General features: G+C 41.6%; 1 protein-coding gene across 2 annotated transcripts in view; it reads left to right on the top strand.

Moving 5' to 3' along the window:
* Positions 1–23,261, top strand: part of IQGAP2 (IQ motif containing GTPase activating protein 2) — a 124,160-nt gene that overhangs the window by 15,994 nt on the left and 84,905 nt on the right. For both annotated transcript variants that reach the window (XM_033164361.1, XM_033164362.1), the window contains exon 2: positions 7,435–7,534. In XM_033164361.1, the coding sequence (XP_033020252.1) occupies positions 7,435–7,534 (100 nt within the window). The remainder of the gene's footprint in view (positions 1–7,434; positions 7,535–23,261) is intronic.

The following is a 23,261-nucleotide window of genomic DNA, read 5'->3' as shown; positions in this document are numbered from 1 at the left end:
TTGTAATAAGATGGCTACTTTGAGATCTTATATAGAATGTCCTGGTAGATTGAAGTGTTCTCCTACTGGTTTGTCTGTCTTGTGATTCCTGATGTCTGATTTATGTCTATTTATCCTTTGGCGTAGGGTTTCACCTGTTTTTCCAATATAGAGAGCTGAAGGGCACTGTTGGCATTTGATGGCATATACACAATGTTAGAAGATGAGCAGTTAAATGGTCCTGAGATGGTATGTTTGATATTGTTGGGGCCAGTAATGGTGTTGTCCGGGTGCATGTGGTAGCAAAGCTGGCATCTGGGTTTATTTCAGGCTCTAGTACCAGTGTCCATGTTAAGTCTGGACACTGACTTAAGTCAGTGTCCATGTTAAGCCAATCACCCATTCCCACCAGCCTTCTGAGTAATACCCCTCCCCACCCTTTCACTATATATATAAGGGTCTGGTGAATTCTGTTTCAGTGTATCTGAAGAAGTGTGCATGCACACAAAAGCTCATTCCAATAACAAACGTAGTTGGTCTCTAAGGTGCTACTGGAAGGATTTTTTATTTTTTATTTTGTTTCGACTACAGTAGACCAACACAGCTACCTACCTGTAACTAGTTGGTGAAACAGTAATGCAAAACATTTCTCCTCCAGTGAAACATACTGAAATGTTTCGTTCGTGTGTGTGTGTGTGTGTGTGTGTGTGTAAATCCTGCAATTGCTGGGGACCTGTTTCAGTCAACGATTTAGGATAGCTGCTTAATAGTTCTATCATTGCACTTAAAAAGGAAATTTCTTCAACTGGACAGTAGACTAATGCTATCTTTTCAAAATATCTGGCACATGAGTTATATAGAGAGTACAGTGGTACCTCTGGTTAAGAACTTAATTCGTTCCGGAGGTCCGTTCTTAACCTGAAACTGTTCTTAACCTGAGGTACAACTTTAGCTAATGGGGCCTCCCGCTACTGCTGTGCCGCCGCCGCCCGATTTCTGTTCTCATCCTGAAGCAAAGTTATTAACCCGAGGTACTATTTCTGGCTTAGCAGAGTCTGTAACCTGAAGTGCCTGTAACCTGAAGCGTCCATAACCCGAGGTACCACTGTAGTTAACGAAGACTGAATGTCAACGGCAACCTTATGGCATGGTTGCAAAGTAGTAATCTTGAAGTAGTATATCTTACAGAGGCTGAGCATGTGCTGGGCTGGGGTCCCCTCTCCCCAGATGCATTTTTTTTTGAGAGGGCATAACCAGGTGCCCCCAAGACAGGCTCCCTCATTGAGGCCAGAACCGTGGGGAGAGAATCCGCACCTGGGCTGGGCCTGATGCCACTCATCTGACTGGGTTGCTCTAACCAGTCTGGGAGACTTGCAACAAATCAAACACATTGATTTGTATGCAGGAGAAGGTGGCAATTCAGTCCTTGGCATCTCCATTTAAAAGCTCTTGAGGGAGGAAAGACATTTGCCTACAACTTTAGAAAACTGTTACCATTTAAGAGTAGACAAGATTGGACTGGATGTACTAGTAGCCTGGCTATAAAGCAGTTTTATATGTACAGGGAAGGTTCAGTCCCCAGCATCTCCAGATAAGGCTTGGGGACTTTGTTTCAAACCCCAGAGAGCTGCTGCTAGTTAGTGTAGAGGCAGTACTGAACTAGGTGGGCCAATGGCCTGACTTTGGTATAAGGCAGCTTCCTACATTCCTGCTGGGTTAACAGTGACTTTGAGATTTATTAACATGGACCAGAGCCCAAAGGGCCACTTTAGGTGTGCTCAGATGGCTTGGATATATGCCCATTGGGGTTCTTCTGAATGGCAAACCAAATGCTATTTTGCAGAGACAAAGTAGTATACAGTACAGGATAGAGTGACTTGGAGGAGCACCAAGATTGCAGTTTCAAAAGTAATTTGGCGTAATGCAAGAATGGCTTTTGCTAGGAATATTAAATCCTTAGACCTCACTGAATATGCAGAGCTAGTTACACTGTTCTTTGGATCCACATTATCATATATTTGGATCCTGGGAGGAACTGTACTTTTTGGGTAAATTGTTTTTGTGGATTATATTTAAGCGTTGTTTTTTATCTTTCCAATGCCTGCTGCTTAGCCCTTTGTCTAAACATCACAATGGAGAGTATTATATGACTATCATCTCTAGTCTTGTTTACCTTATCTTGCCTGACAACAGGATTTGTCCTTCCCGACTCCTTATGCTGCATACAGCTTTCATGATTATATAATTGAAAAGCTAGTTAAGAAATGAAAGTTACCTAGCCTAACCCACTACTAATCAGTACAAAGATAGAATCTTGCATACAGTATAAGTTAGCACAAACTAATCTATTTTGAAATTTGTTTTGGTTGTGCACCACTAACAAAGAGATGAGGAATGAAGCCCAGATAAAACAAGCAAATGCTCTAGCAACTAATAATTTACTACTGTGGAATAAACTCTACTTTTATTAACTTGAGTTGTTCCCTGTTGACTTAAATTATAAGCTGATTGCAGCCAAAGTGTTTTGCTTTTACCATAGGTTGTTAAGTTTGAGGCCAAAATATCACAAACTGTGTGAACAGAGAACCCCCAAATTCTCCATGTGGAACTAATAAGCTTTTAATTGCTTGCTTTTATCTTTTGTTCTGATTTTGCATGGTTTTTGTTTATAATCTTTGCTAAGTGCCATGGGTACTTATTGGTTGAAGGGCAGTATTCCAATAAATGGCAAATAGATCGACAGCAGTTCTGTCAATTTTACCGATATTATCTAATGACTTTTTGTGTGTGCACATTTCTATTTGCACTTGATGCCAGAATTGCCAGCTTTGTTTTTTAATTGACTTTCTTAAATTTGAGGGTTTGTGTAGTTCTACCTATACACACAAACTTGATGCAGTGAGCTGGTTCAGCCAATTATATATTGTTGTTATCTTGGCTTATTAAATCAAGTATTTCACACAAGTTTTGAGTAAACAGCAATTTTAACCTGGAAGTCTCTAATTAACCATAATCTTCCCTTTCCATTCAAATTTGGGGATTATTTTATACTTTCAAATATTGTTTTTGTATTTTGACTTGTTAGCCACCTTGAGTCCTCAAAAAGTAGACTGGTTATATGGTTTTAAAATAAACTAGCTGACCCGGCCACGCGTTGCTGTGGCTGCTTTAGTGTAATGGGAAAGGAAGATGTAGTATAAAAGAGAAAGTGGTGCCTTACCATAGGTCTTTGCGTTGAAGTTGAGGTTGTTTTGGTTTTCTTTTCTTGCTCGTTATTGTTTTTGTGCATATAACTCATTATTAGTATTGTTGTATTTTCTGATTCCTTTTTTTTTTGAATTGTTTGTATGTATTGGTTTGATGTTGTTGATGTGTATTGGAGGGCAGTATATTTGTTTGTACAGTATCAGGTTAGGCCACCCGAAACCGGAAATGGTGGATGGGATGTTTGCAGCCGGCCTGACTGTGCCATTGCTTCGCTGTGTACCTGCCCCTTCTATCAGCAGGCTATCTCGGTGTTAGCGGGCAGCTTAGCTTTCCTACCCATCCGTCCGCCCTCCCAAAAGGTGGACGGGACGTTTCCGGGCGGCATGGCTATGGCGCGGCTTCTCTCTATAGCTGCTGCAAGCGGCATCTAGAAGCCATGAAGGCCAAACTCCGTCTTTGCGTGCAGGCTGCCTTTTGCGGGCGGCGTGCCTGTTGATTGGGTGGTGGCAGTGACATCAGAGGGGAGGATGAGGGATCGGCAACGGGTGTTGTGTGCTGTGCTATTTAACGTCCACTGGAGGGTGCTTTTTGCACAAATTCATGGATTTACCTGAGAAAGGTGTGGTATTTTTACAATCTAGGTACCTAAGATCCTTCCCATATGGCCAAGGCATGTTGTGTCCAAATCTGAAGCCAATCGGTCAAGCGGTTACGGAGAAAGGCGAAAACAAACAAACATGCAGCTTGAAGGATTTTATATACAGTATATAGATATGTAAATAAATATGGTTACCAGCTTCAGAAAATGCCAGGATATTGAAACCACAGTTTGAACTTGGTTTAATATCCTGGCTTGTTGTGAACCTGGTAACCAAGTTTCCTGGTTCAGACAAAACAGGAAACTGGTTAATTGAATACTTCCTGGTTACGCTATGAAGAGATAAGATAAGGGTTTGCATGCATGCACAAAATACTTATTGATATCTTAGCTTCTTAAGTCAACATTTCATTGTCCTCATAGGAGGGGCACGGTAGTAAGAAAAATATAAGATCATGGAAGCACCCCAGTTATGGGGTTAAGAAGCAGCTTGGTGTTGATAGTCACAAGAAACTAGTGGAAGGAAAAGCTTTCGTTGGAGGAACTGGACATGGAGGAAGGGATTAATTTCTTTACTGAGCGCAAATCATCCCATGTATGAGATAAGCCAACAGGTGCAACATCAGCCAAACCAGTTGTTATGACAACAGCCCAGTGCCATCTATATAAATGATTAAGGCATGTCAATCAGTGAGTCTGTCCATGAGTCAGAGTCTGTGTTACATCTTGGAATTGCTAGAGCAACAGAAATGCTTTCTACAGTGGTACCTCTGGTTACGTACTTAATTCGTTCCGGAGGTCCGTTCTTAACCTGAAACTGTTCTTAACCTGAAGCAACACTTTAGCTAATGGGACCTCCCGCTCCCGCTGCACCGCCAGAGCACGATTTCTGTTCTTATCCTGAAGCAAAATTATTAACCTGAAGTGTTATTTCTGGATTAGCGGAGTATGTAACTTGAAGCGTATGTAACCTGAAGCGTATGTAACCCAAGGTACCACTGTACTTGTATCTGTATCTGTATCTGCAAAGCCTGCAAGCTGTATGTATCTGGAACAGTATTACTGAGGTCTTTTCTTCTGCAGCAGTTCTCAGCAACAATGCTGACATATTTAGGGTTGAATAGAGGGTTTCATCATATCTAAACAGTGAGCTTCATGGCATAACAGGTGGCCTTGGTGGTGGAGAGTGCCTTCTATCCACTTTGGCAAGTGGCCCAACTGCACCCCTATTTGGACAGGGATAACCTAACTTCTGTTATCTTTGCTCTGGTAAGCTCTAGGTTAGATTACTGCAACACATTATATGTGAAAATTGCTTAGGATCTTGGCGGACCCCTTAATAATTTTTCTGCCTGTTGTAGCATTAATGTTGCATTATTTTTGCATTAAAATGTGAATTCCAAGAATTCAGATTGTTATACAATAGAATTCTGTGTTTTTCTGGTTCCTAATCTTCTCTCTACCCATTTCTAATCACTTCCTCCCTCCCATCACTTCTGGTCCATCCCTGAGCAGCCGCTGCTGCCATTCACGGTTGCTCTGTGCCTATTCTTCATCGACAAGCTGTGGGCCACCAGAAATAAATTTGCTGTCCAATTTCAGAGAAACTGGGGCAAAGTTGAGGTGGTGCACAACTTGCTGGTGTCTACTGATGGCTGCAGAAGTCAACAATTGGGTGGTTCCTTCTTCCTCTCATTCTCCTCTTCAAAACCAGGAGTCCACTTTGTGAGGAGGGATGTAGACATTGCATCGCACAGTGTTGCTGTTTTGATCACCCTATACCAAACACTGCTCCTGGGTTGGGGGGCAGTGTTCCTTACCCGGGGGTCATATTGTAATGTTTGAGGGTTTATTGTGTTTTAAGGAGGAGGAGGAGATGGTTTGTTGAATATGGTCTTGCCAGTTATTGATTATGATGATGCTTTTGTTTTAATTGTGAGCTGGTCTGATTGTGATTTTATTTTATAACATTTCAAAGGTGTTTTACCATAGAATATGCCTGTGGAATTTGGGGTTGTGAACTGCTAACACTGAAAGAGGGACCCAGGCTCCTATGACATGCTGCCTTAACCTTGGCCTTGATTGTGGATGGGAGGAAGGAATAGCAGGAAAGTAGGGTTGGGGGTGAAACTTTCATTCCCTACCCTGCCCATCAAACTTAATGGACATTTTGTTTGTATGTTATAAATAGAAGAACCATTGTTTACACTCCTCCAATTCAATCTAACTTTCATACTGAAGCAACCCTACAGTAGTATTAAAAGTGATTTTAAATTATAGAGGCAAAGCTCATGAAGCCTCTTTGTCTATGTATAATCTATAATCTGACAGTGTGGAGTCACAAAGATGTTATTTCAGGCAGAGACAAATGGATAACTGCTCATAACATTCATGTAGCTTCCTCTCCTCTGCAGTCATAAATTAGAAAGCCATATTGTTGTGTGTATTTGTGAAAGATTTTATCAAGTCCCACAAAAGTGAGTATATAATTTTACTTCCCAATTGCTGAATAGAAAAAAGGGATTAAAATAGTTTGAAACCTGTTTTAAGAGACATTCAGCATGTATAGGTATATTGATAGCCATCGTGACTAAATGATAGATAGATGATTGGGCTATCTATGATTTCCAGTTTCCCTCTGAATACCATTTCCTGGGGAACGCAAGCAAGAGAGTTAAGTTGCACTCATGTCCTGCTTTGGGATTTCCAGAAGCATCTGGTTAGCCACTGTGGGGAAAGGATTCTTGATTAGGTGGCCTTTGGTCTGATACAGCAGGGCTTAAAAAAAATTCTTAGGGCAGAAGTGATTGCTTCTGGATGTGGAGGTTCCATTTAGCAATGTGGCCCAAAACTAAATTCATTGGTAAAAATGCTTCCAAAGTTACTAGCTTTAGATGGCTCCAGGAAATGAACAGAACTGAATTATGCAGAGGAAAGTGAGAAGGCCACAGGGAATGGCAATGCTTTATACTATTGTTATGTGGATGATCATTAGGTTTTGATGAGATCCTTCTATTTTTCTCCTAAAAGAAACAAATTGGAATATGACCAAAAGATGCATCATTTTACTGCACTTGCTTTGAATCTCCAAATCTCTCATTTCATGCTGCCTTTAAATACCATTGCCCTTAAATATTTTATATTCTACTGTTTTGTAGCTGAAGTTCATAATGTCCTCTTAATTGTTAGCCTTTGTTTACCATTGTACTTTTGAAATGCTTGTGAGGAAATATATCTCACAGTTGTTCTGACTCTACTGCCTTTAAAAAAGTGAATAAACTATATCTTTTAATGGGATGAGCATTCTTGAAATGATTAAGTATGTATCAACTATCTATAGAATGTTGAAAGTACACTTTGCAAGTCCATAAGCTTGTTTTGAAGCAACTGTTAATTTTGGGTGCAAAGTATTCACATTTTCAGGATCCTCTCTTCCTTCTTTTCATATTATATTTCTTTTTAAAATATATATGTGTTAAAACATACTTTTGTTTAACAGATGGTAATTAAATGTATGCATTAAGCTAAAACTAATAATGTCCAATTCATAAAAAGCAATTCCACATATTTAACAAATCATTCCCTCCCTCCCCCAAGATGTAATTGTTACTCTTCATTATGTGTAATTAGACATGATTTTGTATCTACAGCTATTGTGGATGATGCACGGCTTTCAGCGGAGGAAATGGATGAAAGGCGACGTCAGAATATCGCTTATGAGTACTTATGCCACCTAGAGGAAGCAAAAAGGTAATAATGACATTCCTTAAGTATATTAAAATCAGCCTGTTGAGGCTTCTGCCCCCAAAATATATCATGAATGACATGTGTGGTTTACTTATAGCACTAAACCAGCATTTTACTGTCCTGGTCCCAACCCCCAGATGTGGTTTTGGGCAGCAAGCCCCTTCAGTCCCTGCCAGCACTGCCATGCATAGCATTAGGCTCACGTTCTCCACCTTCCCGCTCCTCTGCCCACATGATACAACCTGAGTTTTATAAATCTCTATATAACGGGTATGATTCATCTAAGGAATCCACCCTGTCAGTGGAAGTCCTGTGCAAAGGCTTCCACAACAAGGTTTTCCGCTTCTCCTCTCTCTGTGCCCCTGAAATTGGCTCTGTGGGGGTTTAGAGAACCCACAGAACAGCATGGAGTGAGTGGGTGGGGCATCATTCCATCTGGCAAGCATATCTGCTTGCACAGATGGAATGTTCAATGTAGCGCCATGTTGAATTCCACCCAGAGTCTCCAAATGAGTCCCTAAGACAGTCCTCATTTCATATTTCCTCCTTGTATGGGGCTGATCCATTTCCATTGCATTATTAGTAGCTGAAACTTCTGCAACTGTGTGATAACGCTAGTTGGGATGGTTGGAACTTAATATGGCTGTATCATTTTTTTATTATTGGCATTATAACTCTGCCATACTTACAGTGCATTTCCCCATGCTAATATTGGGGTTTTCATGGTAGCCATATGCAGAAACCGACATTTCTTTTCTCTACAATTGCAAGATGTTTGTGGTAATGGCCCATTTAGACATCAACATGTATGTAAAGTTAGTATTATGTTTGCTTCAGTGTGCATAGTTCCCTACTCAGAATTTAATTTACTTTCCATTCTGCTTTTAAGTTGAAGAGAACCTCTTTCTCTAACCACTTTAAGTAAGGTTGCCATATTTCAAAGAGTGAAATTCTGGACAGAGGTTTTTTGGCAGAGTTGTTGAGCTTTTTTTGGGGGGGGGCAAAGTTGTTGAGCTACTTTTATGGGAAAACAGCACTGCCTACATGGGCTGCCATATGTATGGATTTTTCCGAACATTTTACCCATTTCTGCCTGGATACTGCTGCCGACTGCAGTGCTTTCTGTTGAATATGAATAAAGGAACTTTGTTTATATTTGTATAAGTTCCTCTAGCTCTTAGACCACTTCTGTTCAGTAATACTTATGAACTTGTTAAGTGCATTGTTCAGGGAAAATTGCCTTCTAAAAGCGTCAACATTGAGATTCCTTTACTTCTGAAATGTCATAAACTATTATTTGAATGCTTGGGAAGAATTGTTAAACAAGATTGACAGTTACTGTCCGCAGTAACACTATAGCTGCCAATTGCATTGCCTTAAGATGTCATAAAGACTTGCATTATATTTGAAGCTCCTCTTACTTTTTTGGTCTGCTTCCTATTCCTAGTATGGACTCAATAAGCAGTGTTTCTTCAAAAACTCAGTTCTAGTATTAGGACCACAGCATGGAGTAATTAGGAGAGTGTTATTGTGGACACCATCCAGTGAATGTCCATGAAACTCTTGGCAGCAGCATCTCAATAGACTAAAGCAGGGCTTCCCAAATTTGGGTCTCCAGCTGTTTTTGGACTACAGTTCTTATCATCCCTGACCACTGGTTCTGTTAGCTGGGGATTGTTGGGTGATAATGCCAAGGTCTGGTGCCTTCCCCCAATGCAGCGTCACCCAGGATTCATCACTCCAGTCTCCCATCACACTGATGTGGCCCATATCCAGGGACATGAGCACACAATTAACAGAGTTCAAAACAGAAGCTCAGCCTTGAGGAGTAACATCTAAGCCTAATTTATTGCAAAATAAATCAAACATAACAGAACAAAGAAAACATGGCTTCTCTCGCTGTCTTTCTTCCTTGGAGAGAGAACTGCAAAAGCAAAAGCTATACAGAGCGGAAACAGCATATCTCAATTTCCTCTCACAAGGCTCCAATAATCAGTGCTGGAATATAAACAGACATGTGACATGTACAATCTCATACATCTGCAGCTCAGGAGGAATGAGATTTTCAACAGGGATGATGGGAGTTGAGTGGGACTTTGAATCCAGGACTGTTCTCTTATAAACAAGGAAAAAGGTAAAGGTCCTCTGGATGGTTAAGTCCAGTCAAAGGCGACTATGGGGTGCGGAGCTCACCTCGCTTTTCAGGCTGCGTTTCAGTCAGCGTTTGTCCACAGACAGCTTTCTGGGTCAAGCGACTAGCAAGACTGAACGGCTACTGGAGAACGGAAGACTGTGACGAGTGCCAGTTCGCACGGAAATGCCGTTTACTTTCCCGCTGCAGTGGTATGCTTTTGAACTGCTAGGTTGGCAGAAGCTGGGACAGAGCAACAGGAGCTCACCCCATAATAGAATCTTAATTGGTAGTGGTTGTCCAGACCTTTGTCCTATGACAAGATATTCTGTACCTAAAAGATTGCTTCATAAAAGCATCTTCAACTTCTTAAACTAGTAAGAATGTTCCAAAACATCACTAGATGGTTCATTCTAGCACTGAGCTGTTCTTAAATTGGGGGAAATTCTTCCTATTTTCACCTTCTGTGACAGACAATTCTTCTAGGTCTCCTATCAATTCTTTCCAGTGTTTTGACATCCTCCTTTGAATTGTGGGTGCTAAACTGAATACAGTATTCTACCTTTTCTGTAGGGAAGTACTTTTATTGATTGCCATGCTTGCATCCAGAAATTTAACTGTGCATTTCAAAGTGCCTCAGTTAATTAATAAGCCAACGTGGGTGTGTGTTTGTACTTTCAGCTGCTTTGTAAATTCCTGTTAACATTCTTCTTGTATTGTGGGTTTAATGAGAGAATGTTTCTGGGCTGAATTTGAAAGGGCAACTGTGGTGTTAATGATGGTGCTCCTGTAAACAGTGCTGTCTGTTACATTTTTACATTTACTAAAGAATAGGAAATCAGTCTTTAAATATAGCAAGCCGACTGTAACCTTGTGGGGATAAAATTTGATCTTAAAACACAATTTATTCCATTTCATAGAGGCTGGAGCGAAACATCTGCTGAAGGTGTAATTCAAATCAGAAATGGCTCGGTGCTATACTGTTTCCTCATAATTTACTGGTTTTAAAGTCATTTCTCAAAAAGGTCACTTGAATAATGTAAAGAAACCTTTAAAATTGTAGGGCAGAAAGTAATATTCTCAGGTGTTTTATAAAATGTCGGAAAAACCAACCACAAAACTGCAAAAGTGCTATTGGCAGGCAAAAAATAATAATGAAATAAAGTAAAAGTCCAGGTGCTTGAAATGTGATTTATTCTATGCCCAAAGTGTTTCAGAACAAATCCTTTCTCGGGGGCATATTTTTTAGCAACCGTCCTATCCATGTGCATGTGCCACTGTTGAGACATGGGGCAGTAGTCTTATCTTATTTTAAGCACCTAGAGTTTCCTTGTCTTTTCTTGTAAAAAGTGGCTTTTTAGCAAGCAGTTTTTAAAGTTGCCAGGGTAGTTTTGCTTCTTTCCTCTAACTCTTTTTATTAATAGAAATATGGAATAGAAGGGTATAGCTTTGAGATAAAGTGTTTTATCCCCCCCCCCAAAAAAACCCACTCCTTCCCCCAATGCTTATTATGGGTTGGCATAACCTCTCTGCTCCCGTATTAAAATCTTTCTGCCTGAAGGTCTTCCTATCTGTACCATTGGCCTTGTTTGCATGTCACAGGTTTAAACCATAGGAAAGTTGAACACACAGCAGGCTGATGTATGCTGCTGAAATTGAGGGCACTTTGCTGCTCCTCCTCTTCTGTTCCTGCCATGGGCCTAGTTTAGTGTTATGTCATATTTCCTCCAAACAAACTTTGAGCAATAGGCCAAGAACAAATCCTGCTTTGCAATTCAAGGTTTGATGGAGAGAAATAAAATGTGAGGCCGGATTTGGACATAATGCTAAAGAAAACCGTGGTTTAGTCTAGCTTTAGCAGTGCTTTTGTGTGGGGGGACACATACCCCTAAACATTTTGTGAATCTCAATTTGGCCTCATTGAGGGGCTGTATTTCAATATGAGCAGGAAAATGGGAGTACTCCTAAACATTTTTTTTTTTTTTGAAAAAAGGCACTGGCTTTAACTATGGTTTAAAGTGATGTGTGAACTAGCTAAGCCAATGTCTTGCGCTCACTTGCCTGATAACCAGAGTTGAGTGGTCTTGGTTGTAGTGCCAGTGAAATCTCATGGACTTGGTGCTCCCTTTGTTGTCAGACCTGAAAATGTTTATTTTATTTCAACGGCTTTTAATACTTTAGGGTTTTTTTGTTTGTTGCTTTTAATGAACTGCTTTACATTTATTAATGGCTTGTTTCATAGCTTTTTATTACATTGTGTGTGCTTTCTGTAAGTCGCTATGACTGCTCTGTGAGCAGAAGAATAGGGTACAGATATTAAGCAACATCCTATGCAGATCTTAGCAGAAATAATATTTTCTTTTTCTTTTCGTTTGGGTGTTTGTGCAGAGTTGAGTTCCATCTGCATGAAACACTAGATTTTGTTCCTCCTGGGGCTGTAGCTCAGTGGTGCAGCTTCTGCTTCGCATGCTGAACGTCTCAGATTCAATCCCCTACATCTCTAGCAAGGACTGGGAGAGACTCCTTGCCTGAAGTTCTGTAGTGCCACTCCCAGGCAGTGCACAGAATACTGAACTAGATGAACTAAGGGTCTGACTCAGTGCAAGGCATCTTCCTGTGTTCCTACTAAGGATTTGAAAGACAGTTCTTCTAAACAAAATGCATGCTGTTAGGTGCATTTGGATGATGAGAGCATTTGCAATGTAAATAGACGTGTGATGTTTGTCTTTCTACAATGCTGTTCACTGTGTGTGAGGTGGGTGGGTTGTTTTTTTTTTTTAAACCCTTCAGAACTCATTGTTGAGTGGTTATTATTGAACCACTTGCAACAGCAAGTGTTACATCTGATTTCTCTCTCCTCACCAATCATTAAAACATGTGAAACATTCTTAAGTACAATCTTATCAGGAGTAAGATTTGACTGTGCCCACTTAAAACTAGTTGAAACTAGGAATGCTGATAAGGTAATTGTAATGTAGCCGTGCAGTTCAACATCTCAAGTTTTATTGCAGTCCTAGCATTGCAAATGCAAACAATTGAAAACATAAGAGGAACTCTGTTGAATCAGACCAAAGGTTCATCTACTCTAGCATCCTGTTTCTCACTGTGCCCAACCAGATGCTTCCAGGAAGCCCACAAGCAGGGCTTGAAAGCAACTACAATGGTACCTTGGGTTACAAACACTTCGGCTTACAAACTCCGCTAACCCAGAAGTAGTACCTCGGGTTAAGAAGTTTGCCCCAGGATGAGAACAGAAATCGTGTGGCGGCGGCACGGCGGCAGCGGGAGGCCTCATCAGCTAAAGTGGTACCTCAGGTTAAGAACAGACCTCCAGAACAAACTAAGTTCGTAACCCGAGGTACCACTGTACCCTCTTCCACTGCTGCTCCCCCCTAGCAGTTGGGTTTCTGTAGTATTTCTGATTCCTGAACATGGGAGTGTCCCCAGACTCATCACGAAAAATAACCATTGATCTATTCATCATATAGAGCCAAGTGTGGCATATAAAGTACATTTATATCCCAGCTTTTCTCCAAAAGGCTCAAGTGGAGTGCAAACTTCTCCCTCTCTTCATTTTATCCTCGTGACAACCGTGTGAAATAATGGGATTGCAAATTGGATGGATAGCGAAGATGCTTTAGTTGCTGTAAAGGTAAAGGGACCCCTGACCATTAGGTCCAGTCGTGGACAACTCTGGGGTTGCGGCGCTCATCTTGCTTTACTGGCTGAGGGAGCCGATGTACAGCTTCCGGGTCATGTGACCACCATGACTAAGCCGCTTCTGGCGAACCAGAGCAGCACACGGAAACGCCGTTTACCTTCCCGCCGGAGCGGTACCTATTTATCTACTTGCACTGCGTGCTTTCGAACTGCTAGGTTGGCAGGAGCTGGGACCAAACAATGGGAGCTCACCTTCTGATCGGCAAGCCCTAGGCTCCGTAGTTTAACCCACAGCACTACCCACATCCCTTTTAGTTGCTGTAGAGTGAGGCTATTTTGAATGCTTCTTAGGCCTACTAGTTTGCACAAACAGCAAATGAGGTTGCATAACGGTTCTTTGGTCTTAATACTTTCAGACTGCAGGTGGTGAAATTGCATGGTTGCATACTTCCCCAGGAGGAAAATTTGCTGCCCAGACAAAAATTATAGAGCAATGAGGAGGCAATGAGGAGAAGACTAGGCGAGCTTAGGGATGTGCAGAGGTGATTTACAGTACAGCAGCAAGAATTCTGACTACCAATTATTTAACAATAATGTGAGAAAGGGGCCTTCCAAATTACATAAGACATAACTGTGAGCTCCATTCCGAAACTGAGAACAAAATTTTGAGCTAGCCATAGAATTCCGTAATCCCAGCCCTGCCATTATTTTGCACCTGGTTCTCAATTAGTAAGGTTCTAGTAAAAACAGCAGCAAAGTAGACCCTGCAAGCCTGAAATACAGGCAACTCCTGGTCATTGCGCGCTTGCGTGAAATCACATATAATCAGAACACACATTGAAAAAGCCTGTGAACACCCTGTTCTGACCCTTTTGGTGATGTTGTTGGGTCTGCATTCCTCACAATGCGTGGCTACGCACATACCGGACACACCTCAAATGGTCGCTGCCTGTATGCCCATGCCTGGGCTAATCACAGTGCCAATTTCGCATGCATGAGAAGCAGCAGTCAACCTTTTCTCTAAAGCACACTATGTTACTATGTTACCTGACTGTATATTTGGGGACGCAAGTGGCACTGTGGTCTAAACCACTGAGCCTCTTGGGCTTGCTGATTCGAAGGTTGGCAGTTCGAATCCCCGTGATGGAGTGAGCTCCTGTTGCTCTGTCCCAGCTCCTGCCAACCTAGCAGTTCAAAAGCACGCAAGTGCAAGTAGATAAATAGGTACCACTGCGGCAGGAAGGTAAACGCCGTTTCCGTGTGCTCTGGTTTCCATCACGGTGTTCCGTTGTGCCAGAACAACCTGGAATGCTGTTTGTGGATAAATGCCAGCTCCCTCGGCCTGAAAATCAAGATGAAATCCGCAACCCCATAGTCACCTTTGACTGGACATAACCGTCCAGGGGTCCTTTACCATTACCTTTTTTATATTTGAATCAACATGAGGGGGAAATCACAGCTTTGACTAGATTGACTAGGGGTTGGACTAGATGACTCTTGGGATCCCTTCCAATTCTACAATTCTATGATTCTATGAGTAGTTTTTGAAATGAAAAGTAGCATCTGGAGGCTGTGCAGAGGAGCAATAGGATACTTGGGGATATGGGAGTGGGAAGAGCAGGTGTTTCCCCACCAGTTGTATTTTCCACTTGAAATCACTACTCCCAATCTCTCCCTGGAACAGGGTTCTAGATGCATGTTTCCAAGAGTTCTAAAGTATCTAGATTTCTACAAGCAGATAAAGCAACCTTGGAGAAGTGACTTTGAGCCTTCACATGGTGCTGCTGATAGCCCTCGTAGCTTTGTAAAGGGAGAATTTCTAAAATTCTAAGATGTGTTGTGCTCTTTGGTAGTTCTTATGGTCAAGACCAATCTAGAGCTATTACTGGAGAACGAAAAGGTGAACCTGAGCACAGCTGCTCTTCCTTCCACTGTGCGAGAAACGTGTTATGTTGCTGCTGGCTCCACATTGAACTATGGTATATGTTGCGCTGTGGGGAAGGGGAATCACTTTTTATTTTATGTGTCTGCTTCATTTTTAGCACTTCTTCCCTATACTCCCTCCACCCCATTCTGCTCTGTGTCCTTAGGCAGCAGACTTTGATCTGTTGCCGCTAAATAAATACATTTCTGTGTGTGATGTTTCAGTGACAGAGTCCTAATTTCAACATTTACTCCTGGTTCCTCAAGGTCAAAGTGGCATCACATGATTTATTAGTTACCAAAGTAATTCAGTGGGTAAGAGGTACAAATGGAGGGAAGAAACCACAGGAAGCTTACTGTGTAAAGTTGAATACTTGTTTTACTTTGAATACAAATAAACAGATGAACATGACTTAATTTCAAAATGCTTTCAAAATTGGACATTGGAAATATTGCCATGTAGCTTTTTGGATTTGGATTCAGAGTGTGGATTAACTTCTAGTGGTCAGCAAGGAGCAATTTACTCAATTGTATGAACATATTTCAATTCATTGAGTAGCTCACTTGTGAGCCTTTTGAATATTTTAATCTCCTTGCAAATTGTCCTGCCATGTTTTCCACAGTTCTTGGCTTGTTGTTGGATGTGCTGTGAACCAACAAAAATTTGTATTTTAAATAAGTATCCTGGGTCTGTGCATTTGCTGAAATTCTTGCAAAATTTGTAAGCTTCTGGGGGAGAAAACTGCTTCTGCCTTGTGAGTTGATTGATATGACCCAGAATTCACATCCAGGCAGAACTTGAAGCACTAGGTGTGGGGAGTTGCTGGTACTCCAGAGATGTTCTTGAACAAGATTGGAAGCCCACAAGTTCCCCATCCCTGACTTACCGGTAGTTAGAAACATACTGTCCTAGTCAGAGTGGCATTAGTTTTGAAGTTCTCACCTACTACTACAGTGCCCTGTTCTTTCTTCTTTCACAGTGGCATTTCCTTCTTTCTCTCAACCTAAACACCTTTATTTTCTCTCTGCCTCTTCACTGCCACCCCCATACCACATGAGCAATGTACAGATGTGTAGTCTAAGAATTCAGAGAATCCCAGAATTCAGAGAATCCCAGAATTCAGAGAATCCCAGCATTGTTAACATAGGACTGTGGCCCTCTGGGAGAGCTGAAATTTAATGGCAAAAATGCTAAAAGCCTGGAAATGGGAGGCTAGTGCAAATGATCCAGAAATTCATTGTTCTTGAACTGTTGTCTCAAAGTCGACACAAGACTTAACAAGGGCTGATTCAAGGTTTTGTCTTGTTGTTTTTTCATCTAAGGTTAACAATTTAGGAATAAGTATATTGTGAAGTAATTACAGCATGTCCACCAACTTGAGCCTGGCATCCGTAGTGTTTTTGAAATGATATGGGAAGCCTGTTGATTTATGCAGTTTATAATTGTCCAAAGTATGTTAATTGCCGGCAACTAAAAGAAGCAAACTAGGTCATGAAATTACCAGTGTGGGCATCAGTACTCGCCAAGCTGCCTGCCCTTGTTCTGCCACTTTCAGACCATGCAAGAAAATTAAACTCAGTGCTAATATAATAAAACTTGCACAGTTTTTGGACAGTTTCTTTGTGAGTTGGTTACCAGAGGAACACTTTTTCTTTCTTGATCTCTACTAGAGGTCATGAAGAAACTATGATAAAGAGTAGGCAGAGTTCAAAGTACATGCCTCTAATGAAGTGAAGCATATTCCTGTGAATATCATGACAATTGAAGAACTTGGCAAGCTTTCCCCAGTTATAAAGCTATGATTCCTGGAGTTAGCCTGTTGTTTTTTTAAAAAATGGTCTAGTCCTGGATTTGACTATAGTGCACTTCCAGTTCCATGTATTGAATTTTCCCTAACATGTTTTTCTATTGTCGTGGCCTGAAAAAATGGACAGGACACTTGGAGCAGTGAGGCCAACCATATGTCTGTTCAATCTGTCTGTCAATGTTCGGGAAATCTAGTAGGAGAGGATTGACTGGGTGGGTCCCTGACATGGTCCAAACATTTTTGAGAGGATTGTGCTCACTGCCTTGAAAGGGGTGGTGGAGAGCCCCCTCAGGAAGTGGACCTCCCTGAATCGAGAGCTTTTTAGAAAACTGCCACCCACTCTCAATATTTCATTCCTGGGCAAGATGTTCAAGTGGGTGGTGAGCAGCCAACTGCATGTGTTCCTGGAGGATGTAGATTACCTTTACCCATTTCAGTCCGGCTTCAAGCCTGCTCTAAGCACTAAAACAGCTTTGGTTGCACTGACTGATGAGCTTTATCCATAGAGAGGCTGTTGTGCAACCCTGTTGGTTCCTCTTGATCTCTCAGCACTTTTCGACACCGTTGACCATGATGTCATGGAGAGAGTCAAGGTTGGGGGTTGGAGGCACTGTATTACAGTAGATTTGCTCCTACTTGCAAGGTTGCTACCAAAAATTAGCATTTAAGAGACTATTGCTCTCCAACCCCGTGGTTTTTGGGCTGTGGGATTCTGCAGATGTCTCTTCTGTCTCCTATACTATTCTGTATCCACATGAAACCATTTGTAGCTGTCCTCTGGGGATTTGGAGTATAGTTTTATTACCATTCTGATGACAGGAGGCCTATCTCTCCATTCCTTCTGAATTGGGATACACAGTAAAGGGGTTGCTCTGATGCCTAGTGGCAGAGATGGGCTGGATGGGTGGCCAAAACCTGGTGAATCCTGGTGAGGTAGAAGTGGCCTCTGTGGTCATAGTTGCCTATATGCAGATTAGGCTGGTCTACCAGTTGCAGCTGTTTCTAGACTGGCCTCAGTCAGTAATTCTCTAGTTCCCTTCCATCTGGACTATTACAGTGTACTCTTTGTGGGGCTACACTTGAAGCTGGTTTCTGGAAGCTGCAGTTAGTGCAGAACACAGCTGCTGGGTTGGTAAATGAGCATTCCAATGGGGACCATGTTTCACCAGTACTGAATGTGCTGCACTGGCTCTCATTGAGCTACCTGGCCTAATGCAAGAAAATAGTGCTGGTGTGCGAAGCCCAGAATAACTTGGATCCAAGTACTTAGAGGATTGCCTACCCCAAATAAACTATTTCAGACCTTGTAACTGGCAAGTGAAGTCCTGTTGGTAGTATCACTGATGTGTTACCTGAATGCTAGAACAAGAAAAGCGTAGTCTAGTGCAGCCCTGGTGTAGTTATCCGCCTAAACCATATTTTGTTTGTATTGCCAGACTATTGACAAAGGTTTAGCTCCTTGGTTTTCAGTGGCAGTGAATGTGAAATAAATCTTTATAGGTCTCATGCAGCAGAAGCAGCACATGGCTTGAGTTTGAACCCAATGATTTTTTGCTTTTAGGTTGTCTTCAAAGGTTCAAAGCTCAGCATACTTGAAATGATTATGGTATGGTATCATATGTCAACACCAATACAGAACGCTCATTTACTCTATGCATCAAGGGCCGCTCCCTGTTGGGAAAGCTAATCTTGCAGAATTCCTTATTTGCGCAAGTATTTATCTGCAATAGTTCTTGGTCAATACCTATATCCAGTCAGATGACAGACACAGAAGCCTTTCTCACTTTCTGATTATACTAGAACTTGGATGCTGGAATATGCAGGTTAGATGAAAGGAGGCACGCCTGGAATTTGCTTCCACAAGATGTTGTAATGGCCACCATCTTGGATGGTTGCAAAAAGATGTTAGACAAATTTGTGGAAGGTTGGAAGATAAAATTACAAAACGCTACTAGCCATGATTGCTGCATGCTACATGTAGCATTGATGCTGTTGGTAAGGAATCAGATGACTAAATGCTCCTCTGTATAAATAATAATAATCTTCATCTAGAAACTAGTCTGTTGGTCAGAAGGGGGTCTAGTTTTCTTCCTGATAAGTTTATTTTCTGTGGAAATGTTTTTATGCATGGAGGAGCAATCAACCTATAGCTTTACTACCTCAATGAGAAGCAGGCCTAATTAAGCTTGTTTAGCGCAGTGACATTTTATGAGATAGGGAATTTCCTGGAGCAAATTTCACATTGGCCATGAACTTACTTGGCTGCTTTATGCCAGTCAAAGTTGTCTTGCTTCTTCATAAGCAATGTGGAAATAATTGCACCGGCTATCGGGCAGGGATATTTGTGAAGACCTATTGTTGAACACTCAGAATGCATTACATAAATGCTAAGAAGTATTACATATTAATCTAAACTCATGATGTTTCTGTAGATCAAGGGTGGGGAATCACTTTTGACCCAGGACTGCATTCTCTTCTAGGCCAGTGGCAGGTGAGGCCAGAAGGAAAAGTGCAGAAATAAATAAATTTAATTTTACCTCTTGGAAGGTATGTTTATTTCAATGCACACTCACACATCCATTGCCATTCAAGCAAGCAAGAATCATTAGTTGTTTTAATCTCCTTCCATAGTTATATCTCAAGGCGATGTACAAAATATAATACAGTCATACCTCATGTTACGGATGCTTCAGGTTACTTGTTTTCGGGTTGCGGACCGCGGGAAACCCGGGAGTAACGGAATGCGTTACTTCTGGGTTTTGCCACTTGCCCATGCACAGAAATACTAAATCACGCTTCACGCATGTGTAGAAGCGCCATATCGTGCCGGCGCAGATGCGGCGCTTCAGGATGTGAATGCTGCAGGTTGCGGATGTGCCTCCATCAAGGATTATGTCCGCAACCCGAGGTTCCACTGTAAAAGCAAATAAAACAGTTAAAACACAACACAAAAAATACAAGTTTTTTTTTAAAAAAACAAACAAAATACACACCAATGGCGGAGACCTATTCATACAACATGAACAAAATTGTCTTCATTTGGTTCTGGAAAGTTCAGATAGTGGGCTCCTGCTGAATTTCAAGGGGAATATTGTTCCACAGAACTGGGGCAACTGAAAGTCCTGAGAGCCAGTGTGGTGTAGTGGTTAAGAGCGGTAGACTCGTAATCTGGTGAACTGGGTTCGCGTCTCCGCTCCTCCACATGCAGCTGCTGGGTGACCTTGGGCTAGTCACACTTCTTTGAAGTCTCTCAGCCCCACTCACCTCACAGAGTGTTTGTTGTGGGGGAGGAAGGGAAAGGAGAATGTTAGCCGCTTTGAGACTCCTTCGGGTAGTGATAAAGCGGGATATCAAATCCAAACTCTTCTTCTTCTTCTTCTCCGAACGACTGTGGAGCTGGCTTTTTAAAACTTTGGAACTTGCAGGATAAGCTCTTGGCAGTGACCTACTGGGTACATAAGGGATAAGGTGGGTCAAGGAGACATTCTAGCCAAGCCAAACCCACTCACAGAGGGTGCAAAGTGGAGCTGGTGAGGGTTGTGGCTGGGCAGGAGGGAATGTCCCAAGGGCCAAATAGAAAGGCCCTCTTGACTGGAGGACTGCATTTGGTTCTGTATATACAATTATCGTGTGTTGATTACTTTGTAGGTTAACTATATGTATATAGATGACTAGAGTGTCTCCTGAAGAAAAGTAGAATTGGCGCAGAAGCACGAAAGGTTCATGCTGTCCTCTTCTCCTTGACTCTGAGTCGTGTATGGAGATGGGAGGTGGATGTGCTTCAGTTTTGAGAGAGGAGTGTTTATATCTTCACAGGGGATGTCCTTCCTCCCACCACACCCTCAAATATGACTAGAAAGAGTGAGAGCACATCTGGCACTTTTGCTTCCTCATTTGCTGCTGCTTCTAAATGTCCAGGCAGGACTTTAATGGCTTTGTGAATGTGGTGGTGAGCAAAATGGTCATAAATCTTCTGGCAGTGTATTTGGTGATTAGGTAACAGAAAATTTAATGTAGAAGAGCCAGACAAGGTATAAATTTTGCCAGAATACCCAAATACAGTTTTTAGAAGATGTCAATGGATTTGCTGGAGGACAGTGTTGTCTGTCTCTTCCTTTTCCCACTTTGATTGTAAACTCCATCTCTCCAGCTCTCCTGATCAAGTTTGCAGATGACACCAAATATGGAGGGGTGGCTAATACCCCAGAGGACAGGATCACACTTCAAAATGACCTTAACAGATTAGACAATTGGGCCAAAGCAAACAAGATGAATTTTTAACAAGGAGAAATGTAAAGTACTACACTTGGGCAAAAAAAATGAAAGGCACAAATACATGATGGATGACATCTGGCTTGAGAGCAGTACATGTGAAAAGGATCTAGGAGTCTTGGTAGACCACAAACTTGACATGAGTCAACAGTGTGATGCAGCAGCTAAAAAAGCCAATGCAATTCTGGGCTGCATCAATAGGAGTATAGTGTCTAGATCAAGGGAAGTAATAGTACCACTATATTCTGCTCTGGTCAGACCTCACCTGGAATACTGTGTCCAGTTCTGGGCACCACAGTTCAAGAAGGATATTGATAAGCTGGAACGTGTCCAGAAGAGGGCAACCAAAATGGTCAAAGGCCTGGAAACAATGCCTTATGAGGAACGGCTTAGGGAGCTGGGTATGTTTAGCCAGGAGAAGAGAAGGTTAAGGGGTGATATGATAGCCATGTTGAAATATATCAAAGGATGTCATATAGAGGAGGGAGAAAGGTTGTTTTCTGCTGCTCCAGAGAAGCGGACACGGAGCAATGGATTCAAACTGCAAGAAAGAAGATTCCACCTAAACATTAGGAAGAACTTCCTGACAGTGAGAGCTGTTCGACAGTGGAATTTGCTACCAAGGAGTGTGGTGGAGTCTCCTTCTTTGGAGGTCTTTAAGCGGAGGCTTGACAGCCATCTGTCAGGTATGCTTTGATGGTGTTTCCTGCTTGGCAGGGGGTTGGACTGGATGGCCCTTGTGGTCTCTTCCAACTCTATGATTCTATGATTCTATCCTTCGTTCAATGGTACTGTCTGTGCTTGGAGTAGAAGCTTATTAGGTATAGTTAACTGAGAAGTGCCATGCTCTACTCCCTTTCTTAGTGAAATTGGAAGTTATGTAAGAAAAGCAAATATAAAGACCTTGTTTGTGGAGTGCATGAAATAATATTGTTGAATAATCTAACTTGGTATAGTTTTGTTTTGTTAACTGTACCCAAGACAATTTAGCATTGTTCAAGTGATACTTCAGAGGAGTTCATTATCACTTCTGGAATCAGAATTACATGTACAACTTACATGTTTACAGTGGAGCCACCATTATGAATTTGTTATTTATTTTCTTCCTGCAAAATGTATCATAGTAATATGTGCCTATAAAACACATATAGAAGTTTGTCTAGTCTGTCATTCTCTCTCCAGAGTCTATTTTAATCTACAAAACCTCCCATTAGTCTTTGAAATATTGAAAAAGAAAACATCTATTTTGGCTTCCTGAACACAGGTTGAATGTTTGCCTGGCAACTGGAAGAGAAATGCCTAATTATAAGCTTGCAGAATTGATGTGGAAATCAAGTGTTCAAATATAGGGTTCATAATACCCTGTTTGCTTTAATTTCATAGTAAGACAGCAATTGAAACATTTATCACTTGCTACAGTTCCTGAAGAATGTGTGTCCTAACACCTACTAATGTAAACATTCAGGCCTGTAAATTGCTCCTACGCTTACAGAAAAATGTAGCAGTTGGAAGTTGGGAACTGAGATTTATTAAGTGGCTAGTATAGAAAGCTGATCAGAAGAAGTTTCAGAGTGTCAGCAAAGTGCATTGTATTGAGGACATTCTAAAGGTTCAGTTGGTTTGATTTTACATGCTATATAGACTTGTGATTGTGAAATGGACACAGCTTTCTTTAATTTTCTCCTGAGGGAACATCTTTTGATTTCACCCACCCCCAGCCATTTTATCCTTTGTATTTGAATGTACAAACTTGCGGTATTTTAACAGGCATTAGCTTAAGAATGCATTGCTGCTTACCACCATCTTGAGATGCTGGTTTCCCTTTTCATTAGCCTTGTTCATGTTAGAGGGGAAATTACACTGGATGTTCAACTACAGCTTTTCGCTTTCAGAAGATCAGGTCAGAAGTGGGGAGGAATCTTGAATTGCCCACATT

Source organism: Lacerta agilis, chromosome 11 (assembly GCF_009819535.1).
Source record: "Lacerta agilis isolate rLacAgi1 chromosome 11, rLacAgi1.pri, whole genome shotgun sequence".
In the NCBI taxonomy this organism is placed as follows: domain Eukaryota; kingdom Metazoa; phylum Chordata; class Lepidosauria; order Squamata; family Lacertidae; genus Lacerta; species Lacerta agilis.
This window is presented reverse-complemented; position numbering and strand designations above follow the sequence as displayed.